The sequence below is a fragment of the Hakea prostrata genome, chromosome 10, assembly GCF_041222555.1.
Source record: "Hakea prostrata isolate BN-2017 chromosome 10, UWA_Hpros_2, whole genome shotgun sequence".
In the NCBI taxonomy this organism is placed as follows: domain Eukaryota; kingdom Viridiplantae; phylum Streptophyta; class Magnoliopsida; order Proteales; family Proteaceae; genus Hakea; species Hakea prostrata.
The window spans coordinates 6,770,944-6,785,341 of NC_142609.1; the positions used below are offsets into that span (position 1 = coordinate 6,770,944).

The window sequence follows — 14,398 nt, forward strand, 5'->3', positions numbered from 1 at the left end:
ACCTGTTAAATAATTTTAATATGACCATATTACCCTCAAATATGGTAACTTTTGAACTTCTTATTTTCAAGGGCATACCACCTCACTCCTCACAGTTACTCACGATGCCTCGTAGTCTGTCATTACTACTGCCAATCAACGCCCACGATTACCAACGGAGGAACATTTGAGGAGAAGCAGTGCGTACCTCAATTTGAGGAGAAGAAGAAGAAAAAAAATTCAAGTGAGGTATGCATTGCTTCTCTTCAAATGTTCCTCTGGTGGGGGGGTATTTGAAAGGTTTTTTATTTTAGAGGGGGTGCGCCTTATTTCTCATGAAAATGGAGATGGTTCATGTAAAAAACTCTTGAAAATAAAAAGTTCAAACGTTACTATATTTGAGGGTAATATGGTCATATTAAAATTATTTAACAGTCCTAAGTAACAGGGGTTAATGGTGGAGGAGGTATTTGTAAAGTTTAGATTTTAGAGGGGGTGCGATTTATCTCCCATTAAAATGGAGGGATCTCATGTAAAAAACCCTTTTATTAATATTCATAGGCTGACCTCATTATTATTGTGGGGGCAAGGAAGTATAAGGCGGCACATTTTTCCATAATGATAAGGTGATTTGGACACCCATCCCATAAAATAAAAAAAATATCCGAGAAAGAAATTGATCCAGCCTCCTCATCTTCGTACCACCTACTCTTGGCATCTAGTCTTGTCCAGACAAGAGGTTGTCTCTTTCATGTTAGACAAGTGTTATTAGATTATGATTTAAATAAATTGTTTCTGTTAAAAATAAATACCATTATCATTATCATAAACTCAGGTCCGTTCTTTCTCTCTTTGTCTGCACTAGCGTACCAGAGAATCATGAGTCTCACCTGTCATTCCAGTTATCCCGTTCACAACAAAGCGTTTAGGCAGTTGAAAGAAATTACCAAAATTATAAAAATGGTAGCTGTAAGGAGAGACAAAATCGACACAGAATCGTCAGAGTATAAGCTTTTTCCTTCTCGAGTTCTCGTCTTATGTGACTTCGCAAGGCTCTCTCTCTCACACACACAAAATTCAATTAAATAGCACAGCCGGACGCCTGACGAGTTCACACTCACTCTCGCACTCGGAATAGACACTCGTTTCGTCAATGGCGGCAGTAAACTGCGAGAATGGGATCTCCAAAGAGGTTTCTCGGAAGGATTTTCCTTCAAACTTCGTCTTCGGGGTTGCCACTTCGGCTTATCAGGTATAGATTCCTGGTGTCTCGATTTCATTTCTGTATTTTTTTATGTTTTACAAACCTTTCATACAGTATTCTCCGGCATTGCTGATAACTTAGAGCTAGAGTTTATTATGTTAGTTCTTGATAGTTCTCCGTATGATCTTCGAATGAACGTGCTCTAGTTTTCTTGATTTTTCTGAGCTATAATTACGTTAGTTGAAACTTGAAATAGAGTATTTTCGTTTTCGGAGGTTTGTTTATTCTGTGATTAGTAATCTTCAAATGTTAAGCTCCGAGATCTTCTGTGTTACCGATTACTGAGAACTCTGATTGGGATCTACATGGGTCGTGTTTGAAATTCTCTCATCTCCAGGTGATTTTTTATCTTTGCAGTGCTTACTTCCAGTGCATTGATTAGTAGTTTGTTTTTCCCCTTGGCTTCATATGCTAGGCATATAGTGTCCCGTTCCAAAGATTGTTTGCTGTTGCTTGTTTTCACTTATAGTTGGAGGTTTGAGCATTTTGTGTCTGATAACAAACTTCTTTTCCCTTATAGCTTGTACGTTCTTTTACTGTTTCTACTGCTAGAGTGAAATCTCAAAATAGCACAATACAGAGGGGACATTGACACTTCGTTCCCTTAAGACTTACTTTGCCCCCACTGCTGGATGCAAAAGGGTTATAATGGATAGTCTCTCAGGATACATGAAAGCTCAACAACCATTGTATGCCAGTTTTCTTACGCACAAACATTCCTGAATCATAGAAATTTTTAGAGAATTTTCAGTAACTTGTTTTGTAAACTGCAGGGAATATACATAGGCAGAGAGGCACCTATTCAGTATAGTCATGACTCTATGCATATAGGTACCTTTTTTCCAGATTGAACAACTGTATGAATTAGGATCTATCCTTGTAACAGTTAGATTACCAAAGTAAAACTAACTGTTAGATCTTCTTTGAATCTAATGGTTCTTTTTCCATCTCCTGTGATCGACTGTTGATTAAAACAGGACGGTCTAAATCAGATCTTGTTCGAAACAATGCAAGCGTGCAAAGTGCTAAGTGCGTGCGTCAAAAAGCCTAAACAGCTCACTGCCCATGTAGTGCATATATGTGCGCTTTTGGGCAGTAGACTGTTCTCACAAAACCCACACCATAGAATGTCCAGATACTATCTTAAATTTAAGATTAATTAATAGGAAGCACCTATTCATTAACTCAATTCCAACTCCTTGTTTTTGATGTAGGATTAATGAACACACTGCCATAAAATAATTAAAAGAAAAAGCACTAAATTAATTCCAAGAAACAAAACAATTTTATTAAAAATATTACAACATTCCCCCACCACTTTGAATATAATGAAACTTTTTACACAACATCTCCGGAAACCAAATGCATAAACGATAGGTGTCATTCTACTTGAACCTTCAATTAGTGAAAATCAAGGCCAATCAGATACATACAGTAGAGAAGTCTTTGAACTGGTAAAACTCAAGGCCAATCAGACATAGACAGTCGAAAAGTCATTGAACTGGTAATCTATTAATTATGAGTCAAATGCATCTCACTTAATTTCTTCTCAACAAACACTCTAATAAGCTGACACGTATAAAGACCATGTGTCTATATCCCAGTACCATGAGTGTCCTAGAGTTTAAGCTCCATAACTCAATAGAATCAGCATTACTTCATGTACTTACTTAGATAGACATGTCAATAGTGTCCTATAGCAAAATACCTCAATAGAAAACCTCTTATATAAGTTGTAAATCTATTAAGAGTAAACAACTCACCCTCCACCTTTACACATCACAAATACCAAGCACTTGTCTATTGGATGGTTACAATGTTTACTGCTTGTAGGCATTCCATATAAAGTACTTATCTCATTGAATTCAATTTTGATATTTCAAGTACTGAGACGAGTTCCCTCTGTTGGTGACCTATTCCTCTTGCAATATTGTTTACCAAAAACTTCTCTTAAGACATTCTGTTAATGGATATGCCAAATTTTAGCTTGACCTTACGAAATCGGTGTCAATTACTCCATCAATAATCAACTGTGTCACATAACCATGTATCAGGCTAATATGTCTAGACTTTCCATCATAATGTTCACTATATGCTCTAGCCAAAGTTGCTTCGCTCTCACAATGAACCAATATTGGTAACTTCCAATATTGGAATTTTATCATAAGTTCCTAAGCGATTCAGCTTCTTTGTACCAGAAACCAAGGCCACCAATTCTACTGGTGTAATGGAACCAACAATACAAGTCTGCTAATTAGATCCCCAAGATGTTGGACCCCCACCAAAAGTCAATATCCAATCACTTGTGCACGAGTGGTCTTCACTCTCTATTATCCAACTAGCATTCGTGAACACTTCTGAAATAGTGGAATATCCACTTTAACTTATGCCATAACTTGGTGTTCCTTAAAGGTATTTCAAAACCCTGAAACAACATTCCAAAGTAGGTTACTAAGGTTAATAGTAACCTATAATGTTTGAGACAATGATGCTCTCATTCATTTTCATATCATGTTGGGATAACTAGTTACATATTTTTTTGAAGTTTCGACTCATAAAATTGCTCCATCAGTCTCCTTCTGTCAACCATAGTATAGCAGAACTTACCCGCTAGGAACTTCTTAATACTTGCATCTTCTATTCCGCTAGGAACTTCTTAATACTTGCATCTTCTATTGGGTAAGTTCCAGAATGCATCCGAAACAGCTTCCGTAGATTGCTTCTGATGGTACATGTCAGACAGTGTGTAGGACATGGAGTTGGAGATAACAGAATCTCTTTTACCATGTCTGTCTGGTTCGAGTTTCTGCAACAGATTCATTCTTCTTCTCTTTTTGTTTGGCTGTTGGCTATGTACATCACATTTGATTGATTCAGATGGAAGTGCAACTTCTTTTGCCAGTGCTTAAAGTTGCTGCCATCAAAACGTTCTAGTTTGATGATGTTTGCAGCAAGTTTCTTGAGTGACTGCCATTTTGTGAAGAATTAGGTCCTAAGATAGTGAAATCTTGAAGTAGCACAATGGAGATGAGATGTTATCACTTTAGGCACATTATAACGTTGCTTTCTTTGCGACTTAGTTCACCCCACTGCTGGATGCAAGAGGGTTAAAGTTAATTGTTCCAAGATACAAGAAAAGCCCAACAATATCAGGTTTTGTTATGCACAAATAGACCTAAATAACAGAGAGTTTTGAAGAATTTTCAGTAACTCGTTTTTGTAAAACTAGAGGGAATATACATAGGCAGAAAGGCACCTATTTAGTATAGTCATGACTCTATACTTACAGGTACTTCGTTAAATAGGTGCATCTCTACATGATCAAATCTGTGTTGTCAGATCATTCAGCTGCACTCTATACTTAGGAACACATGTTCGTAAAGATAAAATAAAGGAAAAAAACACTAAATTCCAAGAAACAAAACAAATATATTAAAAATATTACAAGATTGGCCCAAGATACTATGCAAGAGGGATGGCGGATATTATTCCAGAGGTGGTGAAGGAGCCGGAAGTAGAGGGGGTCTAGATTAGCTTGTTAGAATGATTAATAGGGGAGTGGAGGGGCCAAATTGGATCTAGTTCTGAGGGAAAAGGTGGACATAGCCATGATCTAGAGGAGATAAAAGAGTTAAGAGGGGTTTCTTTTAAGATTTTGGCGGAGTAGACCCCATGGGCACCAACATAATAGAATAGAATATCGAGGTATAGAATGATATATGGCTGTATTAGCAATACTAAAAGAGGTGGCCTATAGAGCAAGGGAAGGAGGTGAAGGAGTTCCCTTTAAACCGAGGATGGGTTGGGGGGGGGGGGCTGTCCAAATGGAATCCAATTTGAGCCAATGGGAGTAGGTCCAATTGACGCAAATGGAGTCACGTTTGGAGGAAATCTTCCAATTAAGCTTAAGGAGCCCCATAATCTTATAATCTTGGATTCGGCAGATACCAAGGCCTCCATTAGATTTGGGCCAACAAACATCAGCCTATCTAAGAGGATGGAGGAAATTGGGGGATTTATGACCTTTCTAGAGAAAGCTGCTGAGTAGGGATTCTATTGCTTTAATGGGGGCTTTCAGGAGAGCAAAGACACTACACCAATTGGTGTAAGAAGATTGAAGAACTGACTTGATTAAGGTTAGGCATCCCACATAGGATAAGAGTTTTGTTTTCTATGGCTAGAGATGTTTCCTGATCAAGTCAAGCATCAAGGTCCCCGTTTCTATTCGCTGGGACTTCCTCAGAGATGTCCTCTATTCTATGGGTTTCCCTCCCCCCTTCATCCATTGGATCGAGACCTGTATCTCTTCCCCCCATTTCTCCATCATCACCAACGGTTCTCCGGCTGGTTTCTTTCAATCCTGGGTTGGCATCCGCCAAGGCTGCCCTCTTTCTCCTTATCTCTTTTCCCTTGCCTTAGAGGTCCTCTCCCGCATCCTTCAATCCAAAACTGACCATCTTCTCATCTCCCCCATTCCCAAGTGCAAGTCTTTAAACCTCACTCATCTTGCTTTTGCTGACGATCTTATGATCTTCTCTAAAGCGGACCACTCATCCATCTCCTCCATTCTTGCAGCCCTCTCGCAGTTTGAAGCCCTCTCCGGGCTCCGCGTCAATCTCAGTAAATCCACCATCTTTCTCTTGGGAGTCTCTGATCAGCTTCGTGCCTCTCTTCTTCTCCTGTCGGGATTCTCTCCTGGCTCCTTTCCTGTGATTTACTTGGGTTTCTCCCTTATCCCTGGTAGACTCACTCGTCATCAGTGTCTTCCCATGCTTGACAACATCCGGAAGAAGCTCCAACTCTGGAAGGGTAGGCTTCTATCTTTTGTTGGGAGAGTGGTGCTTATTCGATCTGTGCTCCAGTCCTCCTATCTATATTGGTGCGGAATCTTCTCGATTCCTAAAGCTATCATCCATGCCATGGAGTCTCTGTTCTATGCCTTCCTTTGGAAAGGTCAGGAAGTCTCTCGCTTCATCCATCCGATCAGTTGGTCAGCCGTCTGTCGCCCTACCTCCGAAGGAGGCCTGGGTATCCGTCGGATCTCTGATGTCAATGATGCCTGCCTCCTCAAACTCATATGGAAAATTGCTATAAAGCATGAATCCATTTGGGTTTGATGGATCTACTCTTACCACCTGCGTTGTGACTCCCTTTGGACTGCTCCCCTGCCCTCCAATCAGTCTTGGGTATGGAGGAAAATCCTTCTGCTGCGTCCTCGTGCCATCTCTGCTTTCTCTATTTCCATCTCCACCGGTTCCACCACCTCCTTCTGGCTTGATCCGTGGCATCCGATGGGCATTCTCTATAACATTTTTGGTCCCCGCACTGTTTACAACACCCGTATCCCCAAATCCACTCCCTTGTCTAGCTTCATCTCTAATGGTGCTTGGACCCCCTCCCCCCACCCCCATTCTCACACAGGTTTGGGACTCCCCCCCCCCCCCCCCTCTCTATCTCCCCGAGAGACCTCATTGTCTGGATCCCTTCCCCTTCCAAAACCTTTTCCATTTCCTCTGCCTGGAACGTCATCAAACCCCACAACCCAAAGCCTCCCTGGCCCCCTCTGGTTTGGTTCAAAGGCCACATACCCCGCCACTCCCTTACCCTTTGGAGAGCCCTCAACTTTGCCCTCCTCACCCAATCTTTCCTTATTGACCGTCATATCCATACCAATCCAAATTGCATCCTATGTTGGAACAATTTAGAGAACCTTGAGCACCTTTTCTTTTCCTGCCCCTTCTCCAGATCTATCTCGGGAAAAGCCATTTCTTCCATCTGGCCCCGTTCGAGGCGATCCTATGGATTTTTTCGAGATTGGTCTTGGATTTTGAGATCCTTTTCAGGCTCTTCCATTTGCGATCGAATTGGTAAGCTAGTGTACTGTGCCTTGATCCATCACCTTTGGTGGGAGCAGAATCTTAGGAGATGGACTTCCAAATCCCGATCCATAGATAGGATTTGGAGTGCCATCCATTTTGATGTCTCTTCTAGGCTGACTACTATTCCCCATCCCCTTGTTGATGACACCCCAAGGAACAGGCTCATTGTTGTTTTCTGGGGTCTTAGTTCTGCTTTTCGGTCCTCTCCTTAGAGGCCTTATTGTTTTGCTCTCGTCTCTTTAATATATTTATTTATTCATCCAAAAAAAAAAAAGTCAAGCATCAAGGTGGAATGACCACTATAAGAGAAGTAGGGATAAAGGGGGGGGGATCAAGATACTTGACTTGAAGAGAGCCAAGGGAGAAACCAGTAAGATGAAGAAGAGATGCGTAAATAGATTTAGAGACCCTAGAGAGAAAGATCTTGGATTTGTAAGGAGTTAACTTTAGGCCAAGAGAGAGATTCAAAGAGCTAGAGGGAGGACGTGATATTGGAAATGGAAGAGTGATTAGTTTTGCAAAAGATCATGGGGTCATCAACAACTGCCAAATGGGTGAGATTCAAGGAATTGCACTTGGGGATGAGGGAGATGAGGTGAATGTTAGTTTTGATTTGGATGATATGCGAGAGCATTTCAAAACCCAAGGAAAAGAGGAAGGGGGATGGAAGGCCACCATGCCTAATCCCTAGAGTTGGAAGAGAAGAAGCTGGTAAGGAAGCCATTAACTAGGATCAAGTAGGAGCGGGAGGAGATACAAGTGGAAATCTAATGTATGAAGGGGAAAGGAAACCCCATACAAGAGAGGGCATCACAAATGGAATCCCATCGAAGGAAGTCGAAAGTGTTGTTCCATTGGCCTAAAATGAAGGTGTTGTCATTGGTGGCAACTTAAGTGGGTTTTGATATGGTACAGCAACACACAAAAAGGTTCCGAGAGAAAGAACCAATTCAAATAAAGAAAACCAAGAACCCGTTTGAGGGCTCTGCCAGTTTGATCAACCTCTCATCGGATGGTCATCCAGTGTCCGATTGAACCGATTTGGAGGAGAGCCACGACCTGACTCAAACCAACGGTGGGATTGTTCATGGAGATCTCTAAGTTAGTCCGATTGGTACGTCAAAACCCACCCGTCGCGATAGGAACCCGAGTGATTCAAACCGAGTCCAGTTTGATCAACCCCATCGGATGGTCATCCAGTGTCCGATTGAGCCGATTTGGAGGAGAGCTCACGACCTGACTTCAAACCAACGGTGGGATTGTCGTGGAGATCTCGAGTTAGTCCGATTTGTACGTTAAAACACTCCTGTTTAGAGGAAGCAACTCGAGTTTGATTCACACCGAGTTAAATAATCATAAAGGAGAGCAAACCCAGCAAAAGAGAAAACGGAGAAGCGGGAAAGCGGGAGGTCGAACGAAGACGTGGGGCATGGAGATCCGAAGCGGGAATAGCGGGAGGTCGAACCGAAGACGTGGTTGGCATGGAGATCGAAGCATGGGAATAAGAAGTCTTTGTTTGCTGAACAAGAAAGAAAGGAAAGAGAAGAAAAGAGAAGCGAGAAGAAAGAAGGGAACATGGTTGTATGGCAAAGAGAGAAAACGAAAAGATGAAAAGAAAAAGAAAAAAAAAAGGAGTTGGAGAAAAAGAGAAACAAGAGACCAGCACACACAAGGAGGTAACCCGACACAGGAGCAACGAGGAGAGGATGAAGAACTATCTCAGAATGTAATGGGGAACGAAAGGACAGGACCAGCAAGGGAGCGCAGGGGGGGGGGGCCCGGCGAGCAAGACTAAGCGGGAGGGCGGACGGGGCAAAGGACCAGCAGGGGCGCGGGGGGGGGGGCCCGGAGCAAGACACGGGAGGCGGCGAGCAGCAAAAACAGAGGAGGAAACGAAACCCAGTGGGTATATCCGTGGAGAGGCATGGGTGAACCACGAACGGCATGCGTTTTTGTTTATTTTCTTTGTGCACATATTGAAGTGCCTTGATTGCGAGTGGTGGTACACTGTCGGTAGACCCAGCCACATTGTAGTGAATTTTGAGACACGTTCACCCCCCTCGGTGTCATCGGGAGAAAGCTTTGTGGATGTCAGTCTTCAGAAGGGCAGCAGGGAAGGCAGATTTATGGTTGAAACCATGGACAATCTCAGAGCAGAAAATGATGTTGTCAGTGATATTTATTCCTAAGATGAAGGCTGATTTGTTGGGGCTGATAAGGAGTGAACCACCGATTTGGGGTGGTTTACCAAGAATTTAGGCATGAATTTGTAGAGGAGGTTGCAAAGGGAGATAGGTCCAAAGTTTGGGAGAGAAGAGGCTCTTACAAACTTAGGGATAAGCCGGAGGAAGGTTTGGTTGATATGGGGGAGTTGGCAGGATTAAGAAGAAGCTATGTATTGCCTTGAAAAGATCACGGAGAACAAGGTCTCGACACGCCACAAAGAATCCCATGCTAAACCCATCAAGGCGAGGGGTCCAACTGGCTTTGTGGGAAAAGATGGCAGAAAGGATATCCTCATTAGTATTGATTGCAAGGAGAGACGGATAAGAAAGCCCGGAACAAGTTTGATGATGAGGCTGAGGAGGATTCAGGGGTTAGAGGGGGTGGATGAAGGGTTGAAGAGGGAGTGGAAGTAGGAGATTGCTTCATTTTTTTATATCGGAGATGGAGGAGGTGGAGGATCCATCACTTTCAGTTAACACCATGATGGAGTTGAAATTTGATTCTGGCTTTGAGAGTGTGGTGAAAGTGAGGGGTGTTGGAATGTTCCAATTCTGACTATTTGATCTGAGACATCTGCCAAAGGTAGCTTTCTTACTGTGGGAGGAGGGTGAGCTCGGCAGAGACTCTTTTCTCATTTGAGGCGAGGGAGGGGTTTTAGGATCAGATTGAAGCTGGTGTTGGACGAGAATGAGATTTGCCTGACAAGTTGAGATCCTGGACAAGATCATCCCAAGGTAGAGTGATTTGGATAGAGGATTCTGCCTCTGCTGCTGTCAGATTGTCATTGCTGCCTTGAACTACTTTTGTCAATAGTTCTGAAATAGGTTGAAGTTCATTTTGGAGAAGTTGTTCTTGCATTGATTGTCCATCTACATTTGGGACAGGACATTGATCAGCTCATTCTTCACTTTTTTCTTGGAATTTACTGGGGACAATTTAGTACTAATTTTCATTCACGGTTTCTTTTATTTAATTATTTCTTGCTTGAAATCTGATGTATTGGGGTTGCATAACTCTTATTATTCCTAACCATCTTCTATTAAGTGTAGCAAATTTGAATTAGGTGGGAACAAGTTATAATTCTTCCATGTCTACTCTACTAGTTTAGTGTTCGAATGTGGGTCTCACTCAGATGCAAGCAGATCAATCGGTCAACTCTGTGATCAGACCGGAGATAGGGAGTGAGATGAGGTTTGCTGGGCTGAAAAGATACACCAGAAAACCTATGGGAGAAAGAATCACAGAGAGAAGTAGAAATATGTGGCAGAAACTTGGAAAGAATATATCTCTCACTCTTTCCAACTGATGTAGCCAACTGATGTAGCTGAAACGTTGAAAAAAATGAAGGTCCTAATCCAACCAATGGTTGGATTAAAAGAAGCAGACATAAATAGAAGATAGAAACTGCTTTAAAGACAGAACTAGTGACTCAAAGAATAATCCATAGTCATATAATAACCTTTTTACTAGACTTTTGGTTGATTGAAGTGAAGAGGGAAGGGAAGATTATATTAGAAATTATAGCTTATCCAATGGTTAGATTAAAGAAAGCATTAAGGCTAAGTTACTTATTTATTAGGCTAACCCATAAAATTGTAGGATAAGAGAAAACATAAAATACAATGATGTCAACCAGGATCTAGGGTTTCACTGAATGATGTAATTCCGTTGATCTAGGCTCACTCCAGGATTGTCTTTGTTAGTTTGAGAAAGAATAAGGTGAGGAATGGGGGAGAGGAGAGGATGGAAGCCACGATTTAGTTGTGGAGGCTCTTTAATCATATGAGCACTCCTCAAAGTAACTTTTCTATATATAGGCTAATTTACAAGTCTATTGTATATAGGAAAGCATAAACCTATTTCAATTGGTATAAAACTCTTAATTCCTACCACTCTTTCCTATCGAGAGTTAGTGCTTCAATCCCTTCCTAAATTGGCCTTTTCTAACAGTCTTCAATAGAATCAGCAGTCAATTAGGGTTTAGAATGCCCAATGGTTGAAGGGATTGTATTGGCTATGGGGTTAGGAAAGGTCTAGGGTTAGAAGAATAAAGTCTCAAACCTTGCTGTTTTTATAATTTCAGAATTGAGCATTTGACTTAGGGTTTGTTGGAATTAGGTTCTCTAGGGCTTGGATCAAGCTAGGGCTTAGGTCGAGCATTAAGTGGGTTTTAGGAAAGCGAACCCTAAAGGGATTCTAGGTTTGGATGAAGAACAAGAGAGATCTAAGGTTCTGAAAAATTCTAGGGTTAGGGTTCCTAATGAAGAAGATGAACTGCAGAATTTTCTAGGGTTTAGAGGCTAAGGGTGGGGCTGCAACTTGGAAGAAACTAAACTAGAACTCAACTTGAGAAACAAACTTGGACTCTAACTTGCCAACCAATTTAAATAGAACTCCTAGTACTTTGACCCATACAAGGAACCTCATAACTAACACTAAAGAGTGTCAATTAAATTCTAGGAGTAGATGTTGGTTCCTTGCAAGACTAGGACAACCATTATGGACTCTTTTGCAAACTAGGCATCCAACGCTAACAAGAACTAATGTAGTACTGTATTTGATTGAACAAAACAGTAGCAAAATAGGACCTTTCACAAGGAATCAAGTTCAGATTTGATAGACTTAAGATGAAACAGAATTTAGATGTGAAAGAGGGCTGAAACTAGAGTGGTTTTATAAGGATAATAGCATAACAAAACGGGCTAAATAGATATTCAAAACAGGGGCAAAACTATGATGAAGAAGCTGAAAGGACAGTATGAGGGAATTGAGAATAACAATGTAACACACCCGGGCTTCACACCGCAAGGTGGATAGATTGGATCAATACCAACCTACCTTGATGAAACACAAGGAGTCTCCATAGAGAAAGAATGCTAACAAAGCAATTTGATTTCAATTGATGAGTTGTGTCTTCACCTCTTACATAAGTCTCTTTATATAGCATTCTAAAGAGACATAAACATTAATGGTAACATCCAACCACTAGCTAACACCACCTACCTATTAATAACTCAACTACTACTTAACTCTTGACAAAGGAAAACTCCTTTGACAACGGGTCCTTTTATTTTCAAACCACAGCCCCTTTTATTGACTTTTTAAAAACTAGACTTGGGCTTAGGTCTAGACTATGAAGTTCAACATATGTGGGCTAACTTTAACCCACTAAAATAGTCCTATCCCATGAAAGCCATGGGCTGATTTGGGTGATAGCTTTAGGCCTTTGATGGGCCTAACCCGATGGGCTTCTTCTTTCTTAAATATGTCTTCAATTCTGCATCAAGAACTCTACATTAACTTGCAAAATAATGACGCAGATTCTGAAACAAAAGTAGATCTAGGATCCCACAAGCTTACTGGACTCAACCGAAAAAATAGTAAAATTACCAAAATACCTTGGTGTGTGCAAAAATTCTCTGGGTTCTTGCTAGGGCCGTAGGACATTGGTAAGCCCTTTGGGCCCTTATTAGGTGGTCCTTGATATGGTTTACATCGTACAATCTTTAGGAACAATGATTGATCGAGTAGTATATCATGGATGAAGTTAAGAATAAAGATCGTGGAGCAGATGGATTGACTTGTTAACGAAGGGCCACATGCTATGGCATATTACAAAGAGGTCTGTAATTGGTGCACCTGGAGCAGAGTGTGGTAGCCTAAGCGCAGGTACTTATAACTTTGATTACAAATATGGAATGATTCACAATCCATATCTGGCACATTGAACGTAAGTTTAATGAACCTAGACACTATAACTACCTAGATACATTACATACTCCACCAGGAGACTGAACTGGTAAGTTAACTGGTCTACACTTCGCTCTCTGCCTCAAATGGTGCATAGATGTCTGCTACAGCCAGCATGGAAACAATTAGATGAAGGCTTTAACTGGTAAGCCTTCAGTGAAAATGTTGGCCAAGTTGATTCTCAGGAGTAACAAATAGGGTGGCGACCTTCAATCTTCGCCTTGCTGAACTGTTCGTTAGTTTCAATATTTATTGTCCTATCATGCTGACAGGGTTATAAGGTATATAGATTATAACTTTATTATCACAGTAGAGTCTCATACTTTTTAGTTCTATTCTCGAATCAGAGGAATTTCTTTAACCAAATGAGTTCACAAATCCCTGTGCCATTGTCCTATGTTCTGCCTCGGTCTTGTATTTGGAAACCACTGATTTTTTTTTCTTACTCCTCCAAGTTACTAAATTTCCTCCAAGGAAAATACAACAGCCTGAAGTGCATCTTCAGTCATCAGTAGTGCCACCAAGTCAACGTCAGAAAAGGACTCCAACTTTGGACTTTGTTTAACCACAAGATTCCCTAAGCTAGAGCTAATTTTCAATATCAAAGCCTTTGGATAATGCCAGATAATTCCTACAATTGTAATGTTTGGTCTAGTATGGGAGAAAGAGTAAGACTACCTAGGTGGTGCTGGCGTCTCTTTGTTTACAGAGTAACTTCTCTACCTGCTGCTCAGTTTGTAGTTGACTACAATGGGAGATTCAGCAAATTTAAACCCATGCATATCTCTTGTTCTTCTAGAAGTTATACAGCATACTTTATTTGAGAGATGATTATCCCTTTGAGTTGTCCCTGATCCTTAACTCTCAAATTCAGCTGTTAATTGTATAGGGATAAAGTTTCTGCTTGTACTTTTTGGTGTTACTATGTCATCTAACCAAAGTTCTATATCTCGTTTTGACACTGGTTTGACACACACAGAAACCAAGTTTGTCTCAATATTGATCATATCCCAGTTGAAACCTGGTAATTCCTTCAGGCGATCTCAAGCATTGGTTCTGAGGCCAGAAGTTGCCCTGATTCTTGATGTGCTGCTGCTGGACATGTTGAACCAATCCATGCATTAGTTTCACAGATAAAACACTCAAAATAATATTTTTGGTTTTAACGAAATCTTGATACTGTTTATCATAATTGGTGAATATATCACTTGTGATATTGACCAAGTTTGTTACTGTTTATTATTCTTCCACATAATATTAAATAAAGTCTGAGCAGAACATAACTCTTTCAATATATACC

The 14,398-nt window shown here is 41.0% G+C and overlaps 1 protein-coding gene across 1 annotated transcript in view; it reads left to right on the forward strand.

The window, feature by feature from the left end:
• Window positions 1–844: 844 nt before the first annotated feature.
• The window catches only part of BGLU42 (beta glucosidase 42), a 57,923-nt gene continuing 44,369 nt past the window's right edge, over window positions 845–14,398 (forward strand). The window contains exon 1 of the mRNA XM_089137689.1: window positions 845–1,231. Within this exon, the coding sequence (XP_088993815.1) occupies window positions 1,133–1,231 (99 nt within the window). The 5' untranslated portion in view covers window positions 845–1,132. The remainder of the gene's footprint in view (window positions 1,232–14,398) is intronic.